At 39.5% G+C, this 25,971-nt stretch overlaps 1 protein-coding gene across 1 annotated transcript in view; it reads left to right on the top strand.

Moving 5' to 3' along the window:
• Positions 1-25,971, top strand: part of F5 (coagulation factor V) — a 100,413-nt gene that overhangs the window by 67,054 nt on the left and 7,388 nt on the right. The window contains exons 14-24 of the mRNA XM_023738489.1: positions 5-614; positions 5,675-5,849; positions 7,789-8,025; positions 8,898-9,108; positions 12,470-12,649; positions 14,565-14,681; positions 17,074-17,145; positions 18,052-18,155; positions 18,967-19,122; positions 20,957-21,101; positions 23,040-23,191. Coding sequence (XP_023594257.1) covers positions 5-614; positions 5,675-5,849; positions 7,789-8,025; positions 8,898-9,108; positions 12,470-12,649; positions 14,565-14,681; positions 17,074-17,145; positions 18,052-18,155; positions 18,967-19,122; positions 20,957-21,101; positions 23,040-23,191 — 2,159 coding nt within the window. The remainder of the gene's footprint in view (positions 1-4; positions 615-5,674; positions 5,850-7,788; positions 8,026-8,897; positions 9,109-12,469; positions 12,650-14,564; positions 14,682-17,073; positions 17,146-18,051; positions 18,156-18,966; positions 19,123-20,956; positions 21,102-23,039; positions 23,192-25,971) is intronic.

The raw sequence follows: 25,971 nt of genomic DNA, 5'->3' as shown, positions 1-25,971 counted from the left end.
ACTCTCTCCCCAGATGACTTCTCTTCAGAACTCAGTCAGACAATCCTCTCTCCAGACTTCAGCCAGATAACCCTTTCTCCAGAATTCAGTGAGACCAACCTTCCCTCAGACCTCAGCCAGGCAACCCTCTCTTCAGAAGTCAGTCAGATGACCCTTTCTCCAGACCTCAGGCAGACATTGCCTCCTCCAGACCTTAATCAGACATCCTACCCTTCTGAATCTAATCAGTCACTTCCTCTTCCAGAATTTGGTCAGACTTTCCCTTATTCAGACCTTGGTCAGATACCATCTCCTCCACCAATTCCTACGCTCAATGACTCTTTAATACCAACACAATTTAATCCACCAGTTGTAGTGGGCCTCTCTGAAGACGATGGCGATTACATTGAGATTATTCCAAGGCAGGAGTTCCAGAGCAGTGAAGAAGACTCTGTTGAAATTGATTATGTGCCTTATAATGATCCCTACCAAACTGACATTAGGACAGACATCAACTCCTCCAGAAATCCTGACAACATTGCAGCATGGTACCTCCGCAGCAACAATGGAAACAGAAAAAATTATTACATTGCTGCTGAAGAAATATCCTGGGATTATTCAAAATTTGCACAAAGGTTTGGCCAGTCTTGTCCTCTTATATTTTCATTTTTCCACTACTGCTAAAAAAGTAATTAACATAGTCCAGGGAGGAGATAATTCTGGGCCAATTATGTTAAGTATGGGGTTTGGTTCCCCTTTTACAACTTGGCCTAAACTATTTCCTGTGTCAATTCCAGTATTAGCTTCTCTGCTTTAGATGATACCTGAACAATATAAGAACAATCACTGTGAGAAGTCTATGACATTCTGTAGTTGAATAGGCTCCTCCTTTCTGTTCTTCTCTCACCACATACATTCCTAATCCTCTTCTTGCTCTAATGCAGAGCCCAACCTAACCATGGTGATCTGCTAATCAATAAAATACAATTGAAATTGATTTCAAATCCAAATTTGTGAGGTAGAAATCTTCTTTTGCATTTACTTGTTTACCATATATATAATATATATATATTTACTTGTTTATATATGTATACACATATACATATACATATACATATATATATATGCCCTAGTGGTTAGAAACTATGGCTGCAAACCAAAAGGTCTGCAGTTCGAATCCACCAGCCAATCCTTGGAAACCCTATGGGGCAGTTCTACTTTGTCCTGTAGGTTCACTGTAAGTTGGAGTCGACTTAATGGCAATGAAAAAAAACAAATATATATATATATATATATATATTGCTTGTTTTAGTAATCAATGTAAAGTGTATAGCATCTTGGTGAAGTTTAGTTCAAATTCCATGAGACTCAAGTGGAAGAGACTAGGGACATAAAATTAGCTTAGAAATAAAAAGTAAGTTTATTCCCTCAACTAAAACAGTCATTAGATAATGATTTGTTTTTATTTGAACTAGAGTTATAACTTAGTTTATAGAGTCATTCATTCAGCAACTCTTCAATGAGTGCATATTCTGTCCTAGGTATTATGCTAAGTGCTGAAAATAAAAAAAATAAAATACAAATACACATGGCCCTACCTTCATGTAATGTATGGTTTAGTGGGGCAGATGAATATTAATCAAATAATAAGTGTAAAACTTAACCATGATAAATGCAAGGAAAAAAAGGTAGACACAGGGTGATACTGGAATTAGGGTAACTGACCCTGAGGAAGTGACAATTGAGCTGAGATCTGAAGATGAATAGGAGTGAACAAGGCAAGATACGGAGTAGGAGAGCATTCTAGACAGAAGAGTAAGATCAAGGCCCTGAGGCTATATTTTTGTTGTTGTTAGATACCATCCAGTTGGTCCTGACTCATAGCAACGCTATGTACAACAGAACAAAACACTGTCCAGTCCTGTGCCATCGTCCCGATCGTTGTTATGCTTGAGCCCATTGTTGCAGCCAACCTGTCGATCCATCTCTTTGAGGGTCTTCCTCTTTTTCTCCGAGGTACTTTCTCTAAAGTAGAGGTACTTTACCAAGCATGATGTCCTCCTCCAGGGACTGGTCCCCCCTGATAACATCTCCAAAGCATGTAACACGAAGTCTCTCCATCCTCACTTCCAATAAGCATTTTGGCTGTACTTCTTCCAAGACAGATTTGTTTGTTCTTCTGGTAGTCCATGGTATATTCAATATTCTTCAGCAACACCATAATTCAAAGATGTCAATTTTTCTTCTGTCTTCCTTATTCATTGTCTAACTTTCACATGCATATGAGGCGATTGAAAATACTATGGCTTGGGTCAGGCGCACCATAGTCCTCAAAGTGACATCTTTGCTTTTCAACACTTTAAAGAGGTCTTCTGCAGCAGATATGCCCAATGCAATGCGTCTTTTGATTTCTTGACTGCTGCTTCCATGGGTGTTGATTGCAGATCCAAGTAAAACAAAATCCTTGACAATTTCAATATTTTCTCTGTTTATCATGATGTTGCTTATTGGTCCAGTTGTGAGGATTTTTGTTTTCTTTATATTGAGTTGTAATCCATAATGAAGGCTGTAGCCTTTGATCTTCATTAGTAAATGCTTCAAGTCCTCTTCACTTTCAGCAAGCTAGGTTGTGTCATATCATATCGCAGGTCATTAATGATTCTTCCTCCAGCCCTGATGCCCTGTTCTTCTTCATACAGTCCAGCTTCTCAGATTATTTGTTCCGCATACAGATTGAATAAATATGGTGAAAGGATACAACCCTAACACCCACCTTTCTTAACTTTAAACCACTCAGTATCCCCTTGTTCTGTTCAAATGACTGCCTCTTGGTCCATGTACATGTTTCTCATGAGCACAATTAAGTGTTCTGGAATTCCCATTCTTTGCAATGTTACCCATAATTTGCTGTGATCCACACAGTCGAATGCCTTTGTATAGCCAATAAAACACAGGTAAACATCTTTCTAGTGTTCTCTGCTCTCAGCCAAGATCCATCTGACATCAGCAATGATATACCTCGTTCCATGTTCTCTTCTGAATCCAGCTTGAATTTCTGGCAGTAACCTGTCAATGTACTGCTGCAATTGCTTTTGAATGATCTTCAGCAAAATTTTACTTGTGTGTGATATTAATGATATTGTTCTATAATTTCCACATTCTGTTGGATCACCTTTCTCTGGAATGGACACAAATATGAATCTCTTCCAGTCAGTTGGCCAGGTAGCTTTCCTCCAAATTTCTTGGCTTAGATGAGTGACCAACTCCAGCTCTGCGTCCATTTGTTGAAACATCTCAACTGGTATTCCTTCAATTCCTGGAGCTTTGTTTTTCACCATTGCCTTCAGTGCAGCTTGGACTTCTTCCTTCAGTACCATCAGTTCTTAATCATATGCTACCTTCTGAAATGGTTGAATGTCGACTAGTTCTTTTTGGTATAATGACTCTGTGTATTCCTTCCATCTTCTTTTGATGCTTCCTGCATCGTTTAATATTTTTCCTGTGGAATTCTTCGCTATTGCAACTCGAGGCTTGAATTTTTTCTTCAGTTCTTTCAGCTTGAGAAATATTGAGCATGTTCTTCCCTTTTGGTTTTCTATCTCCAGGTCTTTGCACATTTCATTATAATATTTTACTTTGTCTTCTTGAGCTGCCCTTTGAAATCTTCTGTTCAGCTCTTTTGTTTCATCATTTCTTCCTTTTGCTTTAGCTACTCGATGTTCAGTCTCTTCTGACATCCATTTTGGTCTTTTCTTTCTTTTTTAATGACTTCTTCTTTCTTCATGTATGATGTCCTTGATGTCATTCCACAACTCATCTGGTCTTCAGTCATTAGTGTTCAATGTGTCAAATCTATTCTTGAGATGATCTCTAAATTCAGGTGGGATATACTCAAGGTCATATTTCGGCTCTTGTTGTTCTAATTTTCTTCAGCTTCAACTTGAACTCCCATACAAGCAATTGATGGTCTGTTCCACAGTCAGCCCCTGGCCTTGTTCTGACTGATGATATTGAACATTTCCATTGTCTCTTTCCACTGATGTAGTTGATTTGATTCCTTTGTTTTCCATCCGGTGAGGTCCCCACACATAGTTGCTGTTTATGTTGTTGAAAAAAGGTATTTGCATTGAAGAAGTCGTTGGTCTTGCAAAATTTTATCACGCGATCTCCAGCATCGTTTCTATTACCAAGATTGTATTTTCCAACTACTGATCCTTCTTCGTTTCCAGCTTTCTCATTCCAATCACCAGTAATTATCAATGGATCTTGACTGCATGTTCAATCAATTTCAGACTGCAGAAGTTGGTAAAAATCTTCAATTTTTTCATCTTTGGCCTTAGAGGTTGGTGCATAAATTTGAATAATAGTTGTATTAATTGGTCTTCCTTGTAGGCTTCTGGGTATTATCCTATCATCAACAGCATTGTACTTCAGGATAGATCTTCAAATGTTCTTTTTGACAATGAATGTGACACCATTCCTCTCCAATGTATCATTTCCAGCATGGTAGACCATATGATTGTCCAATTCAAAATGGCCAATAACAGTCCATTTCAGTTCACTAATGCCTAGAATATCAATGTTTATGCATTCTATTTCATTTTTGACAACTTGCAATTTTCATAGATTTATAGTTTGAACATTCCACATTCCAATTACTAATGGATGTTTGCAGCTGTTTTTTCTCATTTTGAGTTGTGCCACATCAGCAAATGAAGGTCCCAAGAGCTTAACTCCATCCACATCATTAAGGTTGACTCTACTTTGAGGAGGCAACTCTTCCCTAGTCATATTTTTAGTGCCTTCTAACCTGAGGGGCTCATCTTCAGGCTCTCTATCAGACAGTGTTCTGCTGCTATTCATAAATTTTTCATTAGCCATTTTTTTTTCAGAAGTAGACTGCCAGGTCCTTCTTTCTAGTATGCCTTAGTCTGGAAGCTCAGTTGAAACCTGTCTACCATGGGTGACCCTGCTGGTATTTGAAATACCAGTGGCATAACTTCCAGCATCACAGCAACATGGAAGCCAACACAGTATGACAAAATGACAATGTGTCTGTCAGTTTGAGGCTATGTACCAAACCCATTAATATATGTTTGTTCATTTATACATTCAACAAAAATGTTTAAGTACCCATATGTGCCAGACAATGTGTAGACACTGGAAATAAAACTGTGAGCAAAATATGCATGCTCACTGACCTCATGGGTCTTACATTCTAGTCGCAGAGGCAGGCATTAATAGATAACCTCAGAAATAAATTATATATAATTAATTATATATACTATAGGAATACCATAGGAATATTATCTATATATATATAAAGAAAAAATATATATATGTATTTGTGTATGTATGTGTTATATATACATAAATGTTATGTAAAGAGAGAATGTTTTATACACACACACACAGACACACACACACTATAGTAATACTAGAGAAATGTAAGGAATGGTACAGGGAAACTTGACCTGGTCTAAAAGATCATAGGAGGATTTACCTAAGAAATGACTTTTGAGCTGGGAGCTGAAGAATAGTCTCTGGCTTGTGTTTTTGTTCATTCTTTTGTCCATCAAGTATTTATTGAAGACCTTATCGATGCTAGGCACTATTTTTCAGAAACAGAGACAATTTCCTAAATTTGAAGTTTTTAGTTTCTTCTTTTAGACAAATGTTATTATTATCCTTTCAGTGAAATGGATAATGAAGATACTGATGATGCTCCCAAGAACACCATATACAAGAAAGTCGTTTTTCGAAAGTACCTTGACAGCACTTTTACCAAACATGATCCTCGTGGGGAGTATGAAGAGCATCTTGGGATGCTTGGCCCTGTTATCAGAGCTGAAGTGGATGATGTTATCCAAGTAAGTCATCTTCTGAGCAGTGGAGGAATTTCCAAAAGTGCTAGAATGCTGTAAAGGTGAAGGTAGAAAGAGAGCTATAGCTGATTTATTTTTCAGAATTAACAAAAAATTACATTTCTTTTCAAAGACTCTTTGCAAGCAATTTGGCAATCTTCATGACAAAATTAATGACCATACAATTAAAAAAAAAACCTCTAAAAACTATATAACCTGGGGAAAATTATGTTGTAATACCTATCTAAAGCTAATAGAGAAAATTTACATATTCAGGAGTGATTCAACTGCGTTTCTTAGTAATGGCAGCAGTGGTGGCAGTAGTGGTGGTTAGTAGTAGTAACACTTTCTTGAAAGAAATGAAGTTTTCTTCAAAGAAAACTAGAGACTTAGGGAAGTAAAGGTGTCTCCATGTCTTTGAATGAAAATAATAACTCCCTCAAAAGTCAGTTTCTCAAGTATTTCCAATCCCGATCATTTCCTTCAAAACCCTGTATCCTGGTCCAGGCCTGCAGCCAGCTTTTATGGCAATCAGAGTTTATTTCCCCCATCCTTTCTAACCTTTCACTTATGAAAAAAATAGGAAAGGGAACTGAATCTAAAGTAAACTATTCTAGATCCAAAAACATAATCTACTATACCTATTTAAGCATTCACCAGAATTTTCAGTAAATATTTGCTTCTTTAAAAATTGCGGATAGGCAGGTAGAAATATAAAGACCTTAATTATACTAAGTGCACCATGAAGATATGGGAAGCAATAGTCTTCTCTCTTCTGATTAGGGGATTTTTAATCATTAGAAGCTGTAGAAGAGAAGGGCTGGGAGGAGAATCTTCCATGAGTCTGACTACTGTGAATGCAAAGACTCCCCACATGATGTTTAAGGTCCTCTACTATCTGGTTCCGAGCTCCTTTTCTAGGGTGGTGCAAATGGTTAAACACTCGAACTACTAACTGAAAGACTGATAGTTTAAACCCAACCAGAGGTGCCTTGGAAGAAAACTTGGCAACCTGATTCCAAAAGGCCGCAGCCTTGAAAACCCTATGGAGCGCATTTCTACTCTGTACATGCGGGGTCTCCATGAGTCAGAATCAACTCGACAGCAACTGGTTTTACTATCTGGTCCCAAGCTCCTTTTCCAGACTCATGTCACACCAGGTCCCACCCCACCCCTGTGCACTCTACAACCCAGCCACACCCAGATCTCTACTGTCCCCCAAATGCTTCCTTTCCTCCTCTCCTCATAGGCACTCCCTGCTCTTCCAGGACCCTGAAATACTTCCCTCCTCTTTTCCCTCTGCTGAGCTCTTCTTCATTCTTCAAGGGCCATGGAAATGCCATTTCCCCTGAGAAACTTGTCGTTGTGTCCGAACTTGTAGCTGGAATACACGTATGCATGTCTCTTTTTACCATAGCTTGAAAGCTTATCACGAGCAGGGACCAAGCCTCGTTCATCTTCGACTCTCCAGCACCTATCACTATCATTTCATTTGTTGATAATGTCAATACTTTAGCCTTGAGACTAAGAACATGTTTTGGTGTTTTGGGGTAATCTATTCAGGCCCTAACTCATAGGATGGTTGTGAAAATTAAATCAAATAATGTACATAAGTTACTTTGAAATTGTTAGCCCTCAATACAGCTTAGCTCTGATTTAATAACCATTCACTTTGGCCTGTAATTAAGTGCTCAGCTACTAATCAAAAAGTTGTCAATTCACATCCACCCAGAGGAGCCTTGGAAGAAAGTTCTGGCAATCTACTTCCCAAAGGTCACAACCATTGAAAACCTCACGTGCAGTTCTACTCTGAAACACATGGGGTTGCCATGAATCAGAATCAACTTGATGGCTACTGGTTGGTTGGTTGGCCTTTAACACTAACATTTTTCTGTTTGGATTTTTGTTAAACTTACATACACTAGTAGATCATTTCTTTTCCTAGGTTCGCTTTAAAAATTTAGCATCCAGACCATATTCTCTTCATGCTCATGGACTTTCCTATGAAAAATCATCAGAGGGAAAGACTTATGATGATGACTCACCCGAATGGTTTAAGGAAGATAATGCTGTTCAGCCAAACAACACTTATACGTATGTATGGCACGCCACTGAGCGATCCGGGCCAGAAAATCCTGGCTCAGCCTGCCGGGCATGGGCCTACTATTCGGCAGTGAACCCGGTAGGTACATCCTGAAAAGTTTCTCCCATTCCTTTGACCTTGTAACCTTAGTTCAACCAATGGCAAAGTCAGAGCTGTTTCTTGTTACATGTCTGAAGTCTTACTTTCATGAGGAATGCGTAAGGATTGTGGTCAACAGTCTACAACTACCAGGGACTCTGCATGCAGCCCTTCAGGGAGAAGAGGAAAAGAAATACTTGCTCAGTGGAGAGGAGTAAGGATTACTTAAGTGGTTGGCCCCAGTTTGGAGTAACTACTTTTTTCAGAGATGTTTACTTATAATTTCCTTCAATGAGTATTAGGTTTCTTCTGTTCTTTCTTTATGAAAGAACTGCAAAGTCAAGATTCCTTTATTTCAGGCATAGTGGAGATAGTACAGAGTTAGATTTAAATTCCTGCCCTGGCATTTACTGTGTGACCCTAGGAAAGTTATCTGAACCTCTCTCAAACTTGGTTACCTAAATTAAAAATAAGAAGACAGTGCATAGCACATAGCAGCTACTTGGTAAATATTTGTTCAGTGAATTAACTTATATTTACCATATAGAACTGTTGTCAGGATTAAATGAGATACTATAAGCAAATCATTTAACATAGTAGTAGCTGCTCAGTACACAGAAGCCATTTTATTATTGTCATATCGTTATCATCATCATTGCTACCATGTTGGAATAAAGCATTCATCAGAGGAAGGAAATATGAATGCAACAGAATTAGATGATAAATATCCAGGCCTGTTAAACTATTTCTTTGTTATCTTCAAATTCAGAGCCTCTAACGTTTCCTCTTCCATATGATCAGTGATTGTCAGAAGAGTAAAAAAAGCCCTGAGAAAGGGGGAATGCATGCAATTTGCTCTTATTGTCTTCCAGGAAAAGGATATCCATTCAGGTTTGATTGGTCCCCTGCTGATCTGTCGAAAAGGAACACTTCACAAGGAGAGCAACATGCCTGTGGACATGAGAGAATTTGTCTTGCTTTTTATGGTCTTCGATGAAAAGAAGAGCTGGTACTATGAAAAGAAGCCCAAAAGGCCTTGGACACTTGCATCTTCAGAAGTAAAACACTCCCATGAGTTTCATGGTATTTTTCCTCTGACTTTGATCTAATCTCTGAATTAAAGCAGACTGGGACACAGTGAGTCCTGCGCTTAGGTTTCTACCAGATTAGCCCGAGATACTACTGAGGAGCCAGGAGCTACGACTAAAGCTAGCTCCTTACACATCTCAGAGAGAGCGCGGTTGTAACCTGGCAGGTGATACTATAGGTGAAGAAGAGTAACGTTAGAAAGATAGTACACTAAGGCTGATGCAAAACAAGCAAAAAAGCCAGTATGCTTACATTGTTGTTGGATTGTTAGTGCTGTTGGGTCAAAATTGACCCCACGTGTGCAGAGTACAACTGCTCCATAGGGTTTTCAAGGCTGTGACCTTTCCGAAGCAGATCGCTAGGCCTGTTTTCCGAGGCGCCTCTGAGTAGGTTTGAACTGCCAGCCTTTCAGCTAATAGTCGAGCACTTAGCCATTTGTGCCACTCAGGGACTCCAGATGATGAAATTAGCGACATGTTAAGAAGGAATTAACATTACTCTGCGTTATTAAGAGTTCATGAACTAGTTTCTGGATCTCTAAAGAAGCAAGTGCTACACTCTGCTGTTTATAAAGAATAAATGACTGTCTGTGTGTCTTTTCTAATATAAGAATGACTGTAACAATTTTTAGCTCTCAGCAGCTCCCAGATAACATCCAAAGCATATGAGAACAAAATGAAATAGGTGATGGGAGAAGGGTGGTAAGAGAGCATTTGGGTACTCACACTGATCAAAGTGTGTTCACTCTGAAATCCGTTCGGGAGTTTAGACTGTAAATTGGCAACTGAATTGCAAGCAGTTGTTTGAGAGCAAAGCAAAATTTAGGATTTGGAGGACAGCAAAGAGAGAATGACTCAGGGATTAGGGAGAAAAAAGGACTAATAAGCACTATTTTCAGAGTTTGATGAATGGATGAGATTGCTCTGAGATTACTGATTTGGGAGGATGTGCTTCTGGTAATGGGGCAGGCACTCAGTTAATAGGGAAGGAGAAGGTTGCTATTGCACAGGGGGAAAGCCTGTTATTATATACAACATCCAGTCCAGTGCCACCTGCACCTCCAGCCTGTCACCAAGACTAAGCAAGTCAGTCTACTCTCCCTCCCCACCTCATTCACACATTCAGGCTACCTTTTTTTACATTACTTTTTCCTATTAAACTTCTATTAGTGTGTGTTACATACAGCCTCAGATCACCTGGAAAAATACTTTGAAGGTAGAGGAGGACAAACAATATGATTTATGATCTGTCCCACGACCTTATCCACTAATGATAGTGTTGCTGTTATTAGCTGCCATCAAGCTGGCCCCAGACTCATGGCAACCCTATGCCCAACGGGACTGGACCATTGTGATTCATAGCGTTTTCACTGGCTGATTTTCCTGAAGTAGATCACCAGGCCTATCTTTCTATCCACTAAGAAAATAGGCCCTGTTTTTCACAAAAGGTTAAAAAAAGTATTAAACAACCTAGAGTAGAACCATTGAGACCGTCTAACCAAAGACTCCAAGCAGCACTTTCCTCTCTCCTCTCCTGCCATCTCCAGGCCTCTCAGGCCAGCAGGCATGGACTCAGGAGCGGAACGCATACCCTTCAGAAAATCTCTCAACCTAATAGAAAAGCACAGGCTGCAAAATCAGACAGACTTGTTGTCTCTTAGCAGTGCCATTTGCAGTCACTGCTGTCTGATTCCTCGGACAAAGAGTAAAATGCATTCAGTATCATTTTAGTTTTAAATGTACTGTAGCCTACCGAAACCAACCAAACCTATTGCTGCTGAGTTGATTCTGACTCATGTAGCCTAACTCCATGCAATTTGGTAGTTTTTCTGGGGTAGTACCTGAGTACCCAGCCCCTATCTCAGTGCCTGGACTTCACAGTACATGCTCAGTAAGTGTGTGTTGAATGAATGAATAAATGAATGACTGAATTGTATCACTCAGCTCAATCTATCAAATGTTTACTGGGCCTCTACATTGCTGAGAGTCTTCATTTCCATGTTGTGATGCAATGGTCTAGCAATGCTGACCTAATAATTACTTGAGATGCTGTTCACTCCTATGAAATCTATTTCTTACACAGAAACTAGGATGAGGGGGTGAGGGCTGGTGTTGTAAGTATGTACCATATTTTTACGAAAATAACATGCATCTTCTACACATTTGTTTGCCAATTGTGCCCTCCCCCCACAAGGTATTTTCATAATCACTGCTATACCAATTTTTTTTTTACATGTTGCTGTAAAAAAAATAGCATAGTGTGCTTACAAAAATACTTTGGGGTGGGGAGCATGGTTGGCAAACAAACATAGAAGGTGTGCATTACCTGTGTAAAAAAACGGTAGATAGGTGTCCCTCTGTGTGATATAATTATAAGGGTGCCAAAATTATCCCTACTCCTTCCCCTCCAAGAATTCATATGCCTGCTTCCTGAAATTCCACAGCAGTTAAAGTTAAGTTTTAAGTTTTCTCCTTAAGTTAAAGGAGAAAAAAAAAATCCTTCCCTTACCCCACTCCCAGTTAAATGCTTGATAGCACTAAGCATTATCATTGAACATTTTAATTACATTAAGGTGATCAAGTTTACCAGGTGATTTTTAGAAGCGCACGTATTTCTCTGAGAGGACAGTGAAAAGGCCTGCACCCTGGACATCTAACCTAGGAAGGGGGCAGAGGAGCTACCACACCAATGAGAGAACACACAAAGATAAACTCTAACTTCCTAATTTTGCCTGGAACTATCTCTGAATTTTAGAGCCCTGGTGGCACAATGATTAAGAGCTCAACTGCTAATCAACAGGTTGGCAGTTTGAATCTATCAGCAGCTCCTTGGATACCCTATGGGGCAGTTTTACTCTGTCCTATAGGGTTGCTATGAAGTGGAATTGACTCAACGGCAATGGGTTTGGGTTTTTTTTTTTTCGGTTTAGGATGACATGCTGTGTAACCTCTTTCCTCTAACCACTGGAGTTTGTTTATCCACCCATCTTAGTCTTTATCTTTTGTAGCAAGAGAATATTGATACTACAGATGTGGAGGGTAAATGGGCCAAGCACAGAGCAGAAGTGTGAAATCTGAGGAAAACAGTGATGATCTACTTAGAAACAGAGCTCGCCCACACTTCTGCTGTAGGCTGGTGTGTGATGTGGGCCAGGTGATAAGGAGCCAGCCGAAGGTTCAATGTCAGTGTCTCACTGATGTTATAGCATGTAGGGGGCCCTTTCTATGGCTGGATGGGCCTGGGAATGTGGAGTAGTGAGGAAGATGGGTAGTGAGTGGGATGCAGCATATTTCCTTACCACCCTCCCTACCAGTGTACACAGGCTATTAATGATTGCAACTCTCTGTCCTTTCAGCCATTAATGGGATGATCTACAGCCTGCCAGGCCTGATGATGTACGAGCAAGAGTGGGTGAGGTGGCACCTGCTGAACATGGGCAGCTCCCGAGACATTCACGTGGTCCACTTTCATGGCCAGACCTTGCTGGAAAATGGCACCCAACAGCACCAGTTAGGGGTCTGGCCGCTTCTGCCTGGTAAGGCCCTGGGCAATGGAAAGAGGTCCCTGCTGAGAAATGGCGAGATAAAGCAATCTTAGCATCTTGACTCCCCTCACTCCATCCTTGTGTATCTGCTTCTTAAGGGGCCAGAACCCAGAATTCTGGCATAGGTCGTGGACAAAGCCATATTGCAAACTGTATACAGAGTAAATAACGAACAAAAAAAACAGCTATTTATGAATTGTTAGTGGCCCCACACAGGCTAAATCTGTGGTCATTCTGACTGTAAAGAGATGCTGTCTAACCCAGGCTCTCACAAGCCACTGTGTTTGTCACACAGGTCAGGTCTGGACCACACTGCAAAATGAATCCCACAGGTAGACTGGGTCTGTCAGAGAGAGATTAGGAACTTACTAGGGTTTCAGGATTCTTGAATTCTCTTGGCTCTATCACCCTGATATCTTTGAGTAAGTGACACTCTCTGAAAATCATAGTCTTGGACTGACTCATGAGGCTGTTTGGAGACAAAAATAAAACAAAACAACTAAATGTAAAAACCAAAGAATGGCATTGGTGTTTAGAAATGTTCATGTACAAAATATTGATAAGGTTTAAACAAACTACAGTCATCAAAAAGGATTTGGTATGTGCCAATGAGTTGTTTGTATGTGTGTCTGTGTGTGTAGTGGGGGTGTGAGTGCTACATGTCACTGATTCTCAAACTTTAGTGAGCATAATAAAAACCTAGGAAGCTGGTTAAAATGCAGACACTAAAGCAGAGATTTTGCTCCCAGAGACTGTGATTCTATAAGTCTTGAGTGCGGAGCCCAGGAGCCTGCATATTGGCCAAGCAACCTACCTTGCACAAGTGCTGTCCAAGGAGCTAGGGAAGGCCAGTCCCTTGACAGGACTTTGGGTGGGAAGTTGGTGTGAGTCTCGGTATCAGATATAGGCACAGAAGCCCAACGGAGCCTGGTTTGGTTAAGGGAAGCGGAGACTGGAAGTCTTTTTTGTTTTTAACATGTCAGTGACTCATTAATAAATCTAGAAAGAAAACATTCTATTAAGATAAGGGCCAGAAGGCATTAGGTCAAACTCACCTCTTGTCTTTTCACCAAGTATAAGCAGATCTGTCAACCTTTCCATCAGCCTTGCGCTCTCAAGATGGATTGGGAAGCTAGGATTGGCTGCCTCAGTTAAATATTCAGACCAAAATATCTGCGTTGGAGAGTAGAGGGCCGGAGATTGTTTTCAGTGTGTTTGAGGAGGATGGTCATCAGCTATTAATTTTCACTACAGTTATAGTCAGCAGTATCTAAAAAGGATTAACTGATAGTGGGTAATATCAAATACTAGAATGGATAATCAGAGGTATTAGAAACTTCACTCTTTCGGTGACTTTCTGAAACAATTTGGGTACATTTCTATCCAAAGATGTAAACTGTATAGAAAATTTGAAAACTCAGGGGAAGGATGTTTTATTTTGATTTTCTTATGTAAGAAAGAAAACCAAGTGAAGAGAGAGAAGGGAAACGCATACAATATTTTTGAGGCCCAGTGATGGGTCAGTTGAGGTTGGTTTGATAGTTTAGGACTATGAAGCTGTATTATGTATGGGTTAACTTGTAACGTTGTATTTAGATTGGTGAAAGTTTCTTTCCAGTGAGGGGTGGTGGAGATTTTTTGATGTGCTGGAGTGAGTTATTTTTAGTAGTGTATGTGTATGTGTGTGTGTGTGTGTGTGTGTGTGTGTGTGTGTGTGACGTTTATGGTTTTTGTTGTTGTTTTGTTATGTTTTGTTTTGTTTTCAGCCCTTACATCTCTAGTCTTGCCAAAAGGTAGAAATGGATAACTCTTTAGTTCTATTCTAAAGCCTCTTGTGACACGGGGATTTTAGGATTCTTTGATAGTGGTCAACCAATATAATGTTGTCCTTCACCCTCTATTTTAGGTTCATTTAAAACTCTGGAAATGAAGGCATCAAAACCTGGCTGGTGGCTCCTAGACACAGAGGTTGGGGAAAACCAACGAGCAGGGATGCAGACACCATTTCTCATCATAGACAGAGGTATTACGCAAGAGCCGCATAATATTTTTCTCAGTAGAATACCTGTTACTGGAATAGTAACAACTTTTAGACTGGAAATATTCAACTCTGAGAACTCTGATGTGGTAGAGGCATAATCTGTAGCCATAATTGCTTTTATTCTGGCCCATGGTTCATTGTCCTGCAAACACATTAGTTATCTAGCAAACTTAAACCAAATGGTTCAGTCCAAAGATACTCCACTCAACTGGGGTACCAATGTAAAGCATTGTTTTTCATGATTTTTGATCCATGGTGCAGTGAGCCAAGGATGAAAAATGAAAGTAAGTTTGTGGAGGGCTGTAGTTTTCAGCAAATAATTGACATTTCCCAGTGGTGAGACCACAAGCTTTTATTGCTTACATGGTAGTTAGGACAAAGAAAAACATGGCAAGATTTCATCTTGGACTGGTCTTCCTTTGGCTGTTGTGCATCCCAGGGTGAGCTGACAGATCTCTCCTACACACGCGTAGCCCCTCTATGTGTCATAGGCAAAAGACAAAAACAGACAAAGTTGAAAAGGACTTATATACCTTGGACTGAAGGGGGTTATGTGCTGGGGTGCATAGGAAAAGGGGAAGGGGAGAAGCAGGGAAGGGCCCTTTGACACAATCTGAGCTCAGAGTGTGTGACCCCCTTGTGGTCATTATCCCCAGCTTTGACTGTGACAAAGGAAGAACATTCCCTCCCCTTCTGGGATCTAAGATTAGATCTTGTTGCATGCAATTATACAGTTAATCATATACCTTCCCACTAAGACTCAGTGGGAGGAGATCTACTTCCCCATGGGTACCTTCTTTCAGTATAATGTCAGTGTAAAGGTCATGCAGGTAGTGGGAAATGAAACTGCTTTCCACTGCCTCTGCACATGGGAAAGTGCATGTAAGAAATCCTCCAGGCTCCTAGAGTAGAGGAGGGAAAAGATACCATGTGTCTTAGTTATCTAGTGCTGCTATAGCAGAAATATCCCAAGTGGATGCCTCTAACAAACAGAAATTTATTCTCTCACAGTTTAGGAGACTAGAAATCTGAATTCGGGGTGCCAGCTCCAAGAGAAGGCTTTCTTTCTCTGTGGGCTCTGGGGGTAGGTCCTTGTCATCAATCTTTCCTTCTGTCTAGGAGCTTCTCAGTGCAGGGATCCCTGAATCCAAAGGACATGCTTCCCTCCTGATTCTTCATTCTCGATGGTAGGAGGTCCCTCTCCTCTCTGCTTGTTTCTGTCTTTTATATCTCAAAAGAGATTGACTCAAGATACAACCTAATCCTGTAGATTGCATCCTGCCTCATTAACATAACTGCCTCTAACCCCACCTCATCAACATCATACCAAAAAACAAAAACCAAACCTGTTGCGTCAAGTTGATTCTGACTCATAGTGACCCTATAGGACAGAGTAGAAGTGCCCCATTGGGTCTCCAAGAAGGGCCTGTTAGATTCGAACAGCCGACCTTTCGGTTAGCAGCCGAACTGTTAAGCACTATGCCACCAGGATCAGTCACTGATGAATTCCTGGTGTTATGGATTGAATTGTGTTATAAAGGTTAGTATTTACAGCACATAGGATAATCATATCAGATTACAAAATGGTGGACAATCACACAATACTGGGGACCATGGCCTAGCCACGTTAATACACATTTTTGAGGGACACAATTCAATCCATAACACCAGGAATTCAATGACTGAGATACACACTTAACTTGGCATTTCAATATTCAGGAGATACAGTTCTCATCCATCCATCCATCCATCCATCCATCCATCCATCCATCATCTAAGCATTTACTAAGCACCTATTGAGTACCAAGCACTGTGCTAACATCCAGGTAGCACAGTGACTGGTATTCCCTTCTTTGAACAAGATGTAAATAGCCTTGTAACTTTCAGATAAACTTTTGAGAACAGTCTCATGAGGGATAGCACTTCATGTTGTAAAATGACTTGCTTTATGATGCAAATAGATGAAAATTAGTTTATATGAAAAATCTAGAGTAGGCAAATACAGAAAGGAGATTAGTGGTTACCAGTGGCTGGAGGGAGAGAGTAACGGGGAATTACTGCTGAATGGGTACAGAGTTTCTGTTTGCGGTGATAAAAAGGTTTGAAAATAAATAGTGATGATGGTTGAAAAAATATCAGTTTCATTTCACAATTTCAGTTGCTTTTCTCTAGGGTGTCACCATTTCTATTAGCACCAATCTTGATAGTGCATTTACCATTTTATGATCAGACATATTTAAGTTAGTGCCACAAAAGGTAGGTGAAAATATTTCATTACTGATCCATCATCTCATACAATCTCTAGCCATGGAGCTTTTATTTTGTTATATGGATTTTCTCACCAAAATTTATTCATTTTTCTGTTTTTTCGTAGAATGTAAGATGCCAATGGGACTAAGCACTGGCATCATATCTGATTCACAAATCAAGGCTTCTGAGTATCTAGGTAAGTACTGGCATCATAGCCCCAGTATACATGGCCACTCTGCCTGTTGCAGCTACAGGTCACTTCTCCTTTCTAGACTTCTCTCCACCACAATGTAGTGAAGCAGCTCAATTTGGGATGCTTACCTTGAGAGGAAACAGCACTGTGGTAGAAGCTGAAAGTCTGTTGGTACCCCTTATCACTGCCACCCCCTCTAGTGTATATTGTTTCCAAAGAGTCTCTTCCAGGGAAGGGGGGTCCTTAGCATCTTTGCATAGGCAGTCAACTTCAGTGCGGGCATTTGGCAAGGAGTAGACAGCTTACTTTCATGACCATGTGCCCATTTCCAAAACTCTCCCCATTCATCTTTTCTCGGTTTGATCACGCATATAATATCCCATCCAAATTCACAGGGTTTTATTCACCAGGTATTATAAGCCTATTTATTAGGGCCCTTTGCCTGTGCCAATTATTCAACTATTAAAGAAACTATGTTGATCACCCACTATGTGTCAGGAACTCCTCCTAAGTCTCTCACTCTGCCTCAAAGCCCTTCCCAAGATAAAGAGGTCAGTTGCAAGGGATCATGGGCTCCCATCACCCCTCCCATGTCTTCCTATTAAGCAGGTTCACTCAGCAGTAGCCACATCAACATGACAGAGAAAAGGCAAACATGACCTGTGTACAGGAAAGGGGATGAGCAGTGGTTGACAGCTGACCAAGCACAGACCTGAAGTCAAGATTTCATCATTAAGGATGGACTTAGTATTAGTAGCCAAGGCCCCAGTCAGCGGCCTGGGCTCCTAACAGCAGCACAAGGTCCTTCAGAGATAAGGTTTTCCACTGGGACTAAATTCATTTGAGAAATTGCTAATTGTCTGTTTTCTAAATAATTCAGAATAAATGTTTTTCTTCCTTTGAATTTAGGTTATTGGGAGCCCAAATTAGCAAGATTAAACAATGATGGATCGTATAATGCTTGGAGCATAGAAAAACTTTCAAGTGAATTTGGCTCTAACTCCTGGATCCAGGTGTGTCTTACTAATCTGATATCTGCTCCTATTATAATAGTAACAATGACAATGATTTTAATAATTTCTTGTTGTTATTTTTGTTGTTGCAGTGTTGTTAAGTGAAATAGCAATTACTAGGTGCTAGTGGTTAAGAGCTATGGCTGCTAACCGAAAGGTCCGCAGTTCGAATTCACCAGCCACTGCTTGGAAACCCTATGGGGTAGTTCTATTCTGTCTTATAGGGTTGCTATGAGTCGGAATCGACTCAATGGCAATGGGTTTAGTTTTGGTTTTAGGCCTTATTCTGGGAGTCCCTGGGTGGTGCAAATGACTAATGCACTTAGTTGTTAACCAAAAAGTTAGAGGTTCAAGTCTACCCAGAAGCATCTCAGAAGAAAGGTCTGGTGATCTACTTCCCAAAAAAATCAGCCATTGAAAGCTCTACAGAGCACAACTCTATTCTGACACACATGGAGTCTCCATGAGTTGAAGTCAACTTTACGGTAAGTGGTAGGCACTATTCTAAATACTTAACTCAAAAGCCTGAAAATCAGCCTTATGAGATTGCTTCTAATAATATCTCACTTTACAGATAAAAAACTGAGGCACAGACAGGTTAACTAATTTCCCACAGTCACACACAGCTAGTTAGTGGTACATCTGGGTACTTTGTGCTCAAATATGCATTGCATCTAACCATTTTCTTTGTCAGCTAAGACCTTAGGTGCTGGTTCTTTAATTCTAAAGAAAACTGAGTATACAATGAATTAAGGCCACGTGTGACTTATTAAAAAGGACAGTTCTGTTTAATAGCTTTGCTGTGTTTCAGGTGGACATGCAAAGGGAAGTCATACTGACAGGGGTCCAGACCCAAGGTGCTAAACACTACCTAAAGTCCTACTATACTACCGAGTTCTATGTGGCTTACAGTTCCGACCATACAAACTGGCAGATCTTCAAAGGGAACAGCACAAGGAACCTGATGGTCTGTTTGATGCTTCTATCTGAATCTCAAAACCAGCCCAGGGTTACTATCCCTATGGTTATGACTGTCTTTTTTTAAAAAGAAAATACATTTCTGGTTCTAGAAATGTGAGTGGCTTTCTGTGCGTCTTACAGAGGAATGTGATGATGTGATGGGACTGTGTGTTACAAATTAAAGGGATAAGCCTAACTTCTGAAACTTCACAGCCCAACAAAACTTGAAAAATCAATTACTATCAAACAAAATACCAACTTCTCAGATTGGCAGGTGGTGTTCAGCAGAGTGAAGTATGTAGTCTTGTACTTCACGCTAAAAATTGGCCACCAAGAGTTTTGATTTTACTAAATTTTATATCTTATTTTGTTCTTTATTTCACTATACCTGAAGGAAATGGCAGTGTTAATGCCAGTGATGCCCTATGGGAGTGTGGTTCTCAGACTTTTTTTTTTTCTATATCATACTAGGTTATTCCTAATGACCCAGTTGTATTTGCCCTCACTCCTCCCATTTCCCCTTAAACCCTCTGCTCAGAGAAAGTTATCTGAATGCAAAGGAATCAGTCTGTCATTATTATACTAGACATCTTGAATCTGTTTCCATTTATTTGTTATGTAAATCATTTACTATTTTCTAGTAAAAAATGACTATTTTCTAGAAAGAAATTACTATTTCTAGCAATGAATTATTTGTAATATACCTTAGAACAGGTCATGAAAATCTTAAGTTATGGTTCTGTCTAATCAGTATTGGAGAGAGAACACAAACTGTAGTTAGAGTCCATAGCTTAAAGAATTTTGCATCTATATTTATGAGGTATATTGGTGTATTTGTTTGTACTGTCTTTGGTTTTGATATCAAGGTGATACTTCATAAAATAAACGGAGAAACATTCTTTCCTATTCTCTTTTCTGCAAGAGATTGTGTAGAATTGGTGTTAAATCGTCTTTAATGTTGGCAGAATTCTCCAGTGAAGCCATCAGGCCTGGAGATGTCTTTTGGGGAGTATTAAAATTAAAATTCAATTTCTTTAATAGATATACAGGGCTAATCAAATTATCTATTTCATATTGGATGAGTTGGGATAACTTGTGTTTTTCAAGAACTTAGTCCATTTCCTCCAAGGTGTTAAGTTTATATGTGTAAAGTTGTTTGTAGTATTCTCTTATTGTTCTTTCGATATCTGCAGGATCTGTAGTGATATTGCCTATTTTGATTCCTGATATTGGTAATTTGCATCTCTTCTCTTTTTTTCTTTGTCAGTCTTGCTCAAGGTTTGTCAATTTTATTGATCTTTTTAGAAAACCAACTTTGTTTTATTGATTTTCTTTATTGTTTTTGTATTTTTAATTTTACTGATTTCTGCTCTTAGCTTTATTATGTCCTTTGTTCTGCTTGTTTTCGGTTTTTATTGCTCTTCTTTTTCTAGGTTCTTAAGGTGGGGACTAAGGTTATTGATTTTAGACTCTTCCTCTTTACTAATATATGCTTATAGTGCTATAAATTTCCCTCTCTACATTGTTCCAGCTGAGTCCCAAAATTCTGACATGTTGTATTTTAATTTTCATTCAATTCAATCTACTTTCCTTGATTTCCCTTGAGTCTTCTTATATTTACTTTATATATAAAGTCTGGGTTCTTATTGTACTTAGCGGGAGGAATAGGATATACCATCGTTTCAGAAATGGAAGTCTCCCCAGTTTTTTTTTAAGACCAAGTTGATTTGGTCAGGTCATATGAGAACTTAATATTACAATATTAAAATTAGATTAAAAATTTTATTATAAAATCACTTGAGAGGATTGTTTCATAACTAAGCTTTCCTATTTTCTTCTAGTATTTTGATGGCAATTCAGATGCCTCTACAATAAAAGACAACCAGTTTGACCCACCTATTGTGGCTAGATACATTAGGATCTCTCCAACCAGATCCTATAACAGACCTACCCTTCGAATGGAGCTCCAAGGTTGTGAGGTTAATGGTAAGGAACAAAGATATGTTGTTTTCTTGCTGTTACTCAGAGAATTAAGATTTGGGAGGTGTGGGAGAATGGGAAGAATGTTTAGTTCTCTTCAATGACCTAGGCTGCTAGAAAAACCTCTGCAAAACAGAGGTTTCACTCAGGTAAACTATCACTGTGATCTCGACCGAGATCACTCAACCAGCCAGAGGGCTGGCACCACCTGTGTGAACAAGGCCAGGATGATATGGACACTAGCTTGCCCTCCAAGGAAGGGCTTCAGCTTGGAATTACCTCTATCAGACCATTTTCAATACAAACTACCTGAGAGTCAAATCAAGCTTGAATCTTCCAAAGTCATCCAGGTCACTCAGACTTTAATGTAATAAAGTAGGTAACAGTATTATTGACGTTTATTAGGTGTTCAAGGAATGTTCTTGAAATCTAAATTTGCTTTCCAACTTCCTGAAACCATGATTGTACTTGACATTTGTCCCCTATGTAGGAACCCAAGTCTTTCCTATATAAGCTGCTATTTTTAAGGGAATGTAACGTGACCTGTGGTATAAATAAATCCAGGTAATCATAAATGGCTATAATAAAATTCTACTACATACATGTGTATAATAAGGATGTTCAAGAGCCTCATCAATTATTCTCCTTCTCTGATTCTTAAAGAAGTGTTTTCCAATAGTTTTCACTTCAAACCACATATAGAAAAGAGTGTCTGTCTAGTGTTCTGCAGTAAAAAGGATGAGCAGTTGACCCAGGGCTTGGCTGGCCCAGGCCCCACCCGTCTGGCCCGGGGCTGGGAAAGGGAGGCACACCCGAAACTGGCTGTGGGACACCTGTTGGAGAGCTACAGCACCTTCTTTCAGGGTGGAGGGCAGAAGCCACAACTCACAGCAGAGAAAGTAGCCGAACCCTGGAATCTGCTTCTTATCAAAGCAGATAATGGCACAGTATATAAGATAATGGCATTCATGAGACATATGGAGATGGGCATTTTGCCAGTGCCTAGACAGCAGGGGTATATAACATTTCCTACATAAAATGCAAATTTTATATAGCACTCCTTGAGGCAGCTTCATAAATCATTAACTGTGTTAATATATTTAAAATATCTATTTTCTGCACGAGAAGCATTACTTTTTTAAAAATCTCTTCCCTTTCTTATTTATATAATTCACATTAGCAGTAGGCTTACTTTTTTATTGTGTTGGTTTTGTTTTCACAGAGAAAATAGTGTTATTACTTCAAGAAAATGTCTGCATGATTTACCAGAGAGAAAAAAGTTTCACAGAGAAGAGGGTGATGGGCAGTCAGCTAGGCTTGCTCACTAGCTATGTTTCTTAAACTCACAGATCACTCTGGCCACCTGTGAAGTTTAAGTTCATGCCTTGGCCAAATTCCAAAGAATGCATAGCATGAATCACTCTCAAAAGGTTGAAAAAGAAAATATTAAATGGTGACCACCAAGGGTCTACCATATCTTTTTCTTTGTAGCTTTCGTTAGAAGAAGAAACAGTGTGTTTTCATATATATTGATAGTTTGAGAGCACTGTCTACCTCAAAGCAAAGACCAAAGGTGTCATGACTCTCTTAAGGAGGGAAGTGAGTTTAGATGTTTAGAACATGCATTTGTTGTCAAACTGCTGGGGCTCAAATTCCAGTTCTGTCTCTAATTCTTCTAGCTGTGTTACTTTAGGCAAATTACTTTTTCTTCCTGCACTTTTGACTTCTCATTTGTAAAGTGGAGATAATTATGAGCATTAACTAATACATGTAAAGCTTGTGAGCAGTTTTTGGCACTTGGATTCAATACATATTCATTGTTGTGATGGTTGTGTTTGTTGTTACTTGGTAGTAATATAGTTTCTTATCTCCTCTGCAGTACAAAAACGCCATTTAGGGAATACAGGTGGTGTATAATCTATCACATTACTTTTCTCTTGACAGGATGCTCCACACCGCTTGGTATGGAAAGTGGAAAGATAGAAAACAAGCAAATCACAGCTTCTTCATTTAAAAAATCTTGGTGGGGTGATTACTGGGAACCCTCCTGTGCCCGGCTCAATGCCCAGGGCCGTGTGAATGCCTGGCAAGCCAAGGTGAAGTATCCCCTGTGAGTGGGGTTCTCCCAGCCCTACAGAAGAAAGCAAAAGCCCTTCCCACAAGGAATGGATTGTCTTCTGTTTCTGCAGATGAAGATTCTAGGTTCCAAAATCTGGGTTGTGCTGACATGATAGCTTTAGCTCTAATCTTTGGCTGAGAGAGAAGACATTTGTCTGTGGTTCTTGGTCCAGCTGTAACTTAGACCAGGGGTTGGCAAGGGCTAGATAGTAAATATTTTTGGTTTTGTGGGCCATACGTTGAGTCATAACTACTCAATTCTGCCATTATAGCAGGAAAGCAGTCATAAACAATATGTAAATGAATGAGCATGGCTGTGTTCCAATAAAACTTTATTTAAAAAAATATATAGCTGACTAGATTTGGCCTGTGGGTGGTAGTTTGCCTACTTCTGATTTAGACAATTTACATTAGTGATAAACAAATGATTTAGAATTGTAACATCTTCTTTTCCACACTCCTCAATTTAGCAGTATTTTTTGTTTTCTTAAGAGGGCCATTTAAATTCTTTTGTTCCCTTTTTTTTTAGAGATTTGTGACATCCCATGGGACAATTTGAGACATGGTAAAATGCTGTAAAACCAGGGTTATAAATCAGCAGTCTTAGTTTAATAAACACCTTCCAAATAGTTACATTGTCCCTAATATTTGCCCATCAAGTAATTCAGGTGACTTAATTTTAGGGTAATTGTTAATGTTGTTGTTAGGTGGCATCGAGTCAGTTCCAACTCACAGTAGCCCTATGTGCAACAGAACAAAACACTGCCCAGTCCTGTGCCATCCTCATAATCGTTGCTCTGTTTGAGCCCATGGTTGCAGCCACTGTGTCAATCCATCTCATTGAGGGTCTTCCTCTTTTTCACTGACCCTCTACTCTACCAAGCATGATGTCCTTCTCCAGGGACTGGTCCCTCCTGATAATGTATACAAATTACGTGAGACAATGTCTCACCATCCTCACTTCTAAGGAGCATTCTGGCTGTACTTGTTCCAAGACAGATATATTCGTTCTTCTGGCAGTCCATGGTATATTCAATATTCTTTGCCAACACCATAATTCAAATTATCAATTCTTCTTCAGTCTTCCTTATTCATTGTCCAGCTTTCACATGCATATGAGGCAATTGAAAGCACCATGGCTTGGGTCAGGCACACCTTAGTCCTCAAAGTGACATCTTTGTTATTGAACACTTTAAAGAGGTCTTTTGCAGTGGATTTGCTTAATGCAATATGTCGTTTGATTTCTTGATTGCTGCTTCCATGGGTGTTGATTGTGGATCAAAGTAAAATTATTAATAGTTGACTCATTTTTGTTTCACTCTTCAACTGACCTGAGAAATCAGAATGGCAGATGAAGATACCTACACTCCAATTCTCTGGACTCTGTAGAATCCGAGGTCCTATCCTTAAATTAGGCCACTGAAAGAAAAAGAGAATCATGGTGCTAGTGGAGTAAATGGAAAAGCTTGGACCTCACTCCCTGACAGTCTTGGGAACTGATGTCTGTGCTCTAAAACTCATTTCTGACCCATCATAGAATCACAGAATATTAGAGTGGCAAGAGGTTTTGCAAAACAGCTAGTCTAGACTTTCACTTTCATGTCTAAACACACGGGAGATTCAGTAATTTTAGTGTAAAATGGTGGCAGAATCAGGGCTGGAACCCAGTTCTTCTGCTAAACAGGCCAGTACTCCTTCCACCATTTCAGGTAGCCCAAACACCTCATTTTGCAATTTTGCAGAGGGGGAAACTGAGACCCAGAGAAGTTAAAATAATAAAATAATATATTATATGATATTTTATAATTTTTATAATAATATAAACAAAATAATAAAAAGCTAAAGAGAGAAGATGCCATCCAATTCTTTCCCAAATGACCCTTTAGTCCTGCTCATGATGTACCTTGTCACCCCATCGTTCATTTTATGCCATGTTATGTTTCTTGCTGTATACATAGTTTACTTTTTGTCTTTGTGAAAAACACCCCAAAGATGAAGTGCTAATTTTAATTTTTAACACTGTTATTTTAAAATATGGAACTCTAGGTTGGAAATATTTCAGTTAACCTTCCATTGGCATGAAATGTCCTTAATCAGTTCTTCCTGGAGAGGATGAAAGTCTAAGTCAGACATGTGCAGGCACACAGGCAGATAACCATCTCTCCATGACTAACGTGTCTCGACCTCTGCTATCCTGAAAAAATCTTCTAGGTACCTTCATTTTGTACCACTGGTCTGACCCTGATTTTAAGAGACTCTAAGACACCATCCAGACGTCGTTAGAGGGTATTACAAAATTAACAAAAAGTCTCAAATACAATTATTTAAATTAATTTGTTTTTAAAATACATATAGCATGTGAATATATACATATACATACACACATACGTATATATGTGCATACATGTTGTTGTTATTATTAGGTGCCGTCGAGTCAGTTTCAACTCATAGTGACCCTATGTACAACAGAATGAAACACTGCCCAGTCCCGTGCCATCCTCACAATCATTGTTATGCTTGAGCTCATTGTTGTAGCCACTGTGTCAATCCATCTCATTGAGGATCTTCCTCTTCTTGGCTGACCCTACACTTTACCAAGCATGATGTCCTTCTCCAGGGACTGATCCTTCCTGATAACATGTCCAAAGTATGTGAGGCGTAGTCTCGCCCTCCTTGCTTCCAAGGAGCATTCTGGTTGTACTTCTTCCAAGACAGATTTGTTCATTCTTTTGGCAGTCCATGGTATATTCAATATTCT

Source organism: Trichechus manatus, unplaced genomic scaffold, assembly GCF_000243295.1.
Source record: "Trichechus manatus latirostris isolate Lorelei unplaced genomic scaffold, TriManLat1.0 scaffold00117, whole genome shotgun sequence".
Lineage (NCBI taxonomy): Eukaryota > Metazoa > Chordata > Mammalia > Sirenia > Trichechidae > Trichechus > Trichechus manatus.
This window is presented reverse-complemented; position numbering and strand designations above follow the sequence as displayed.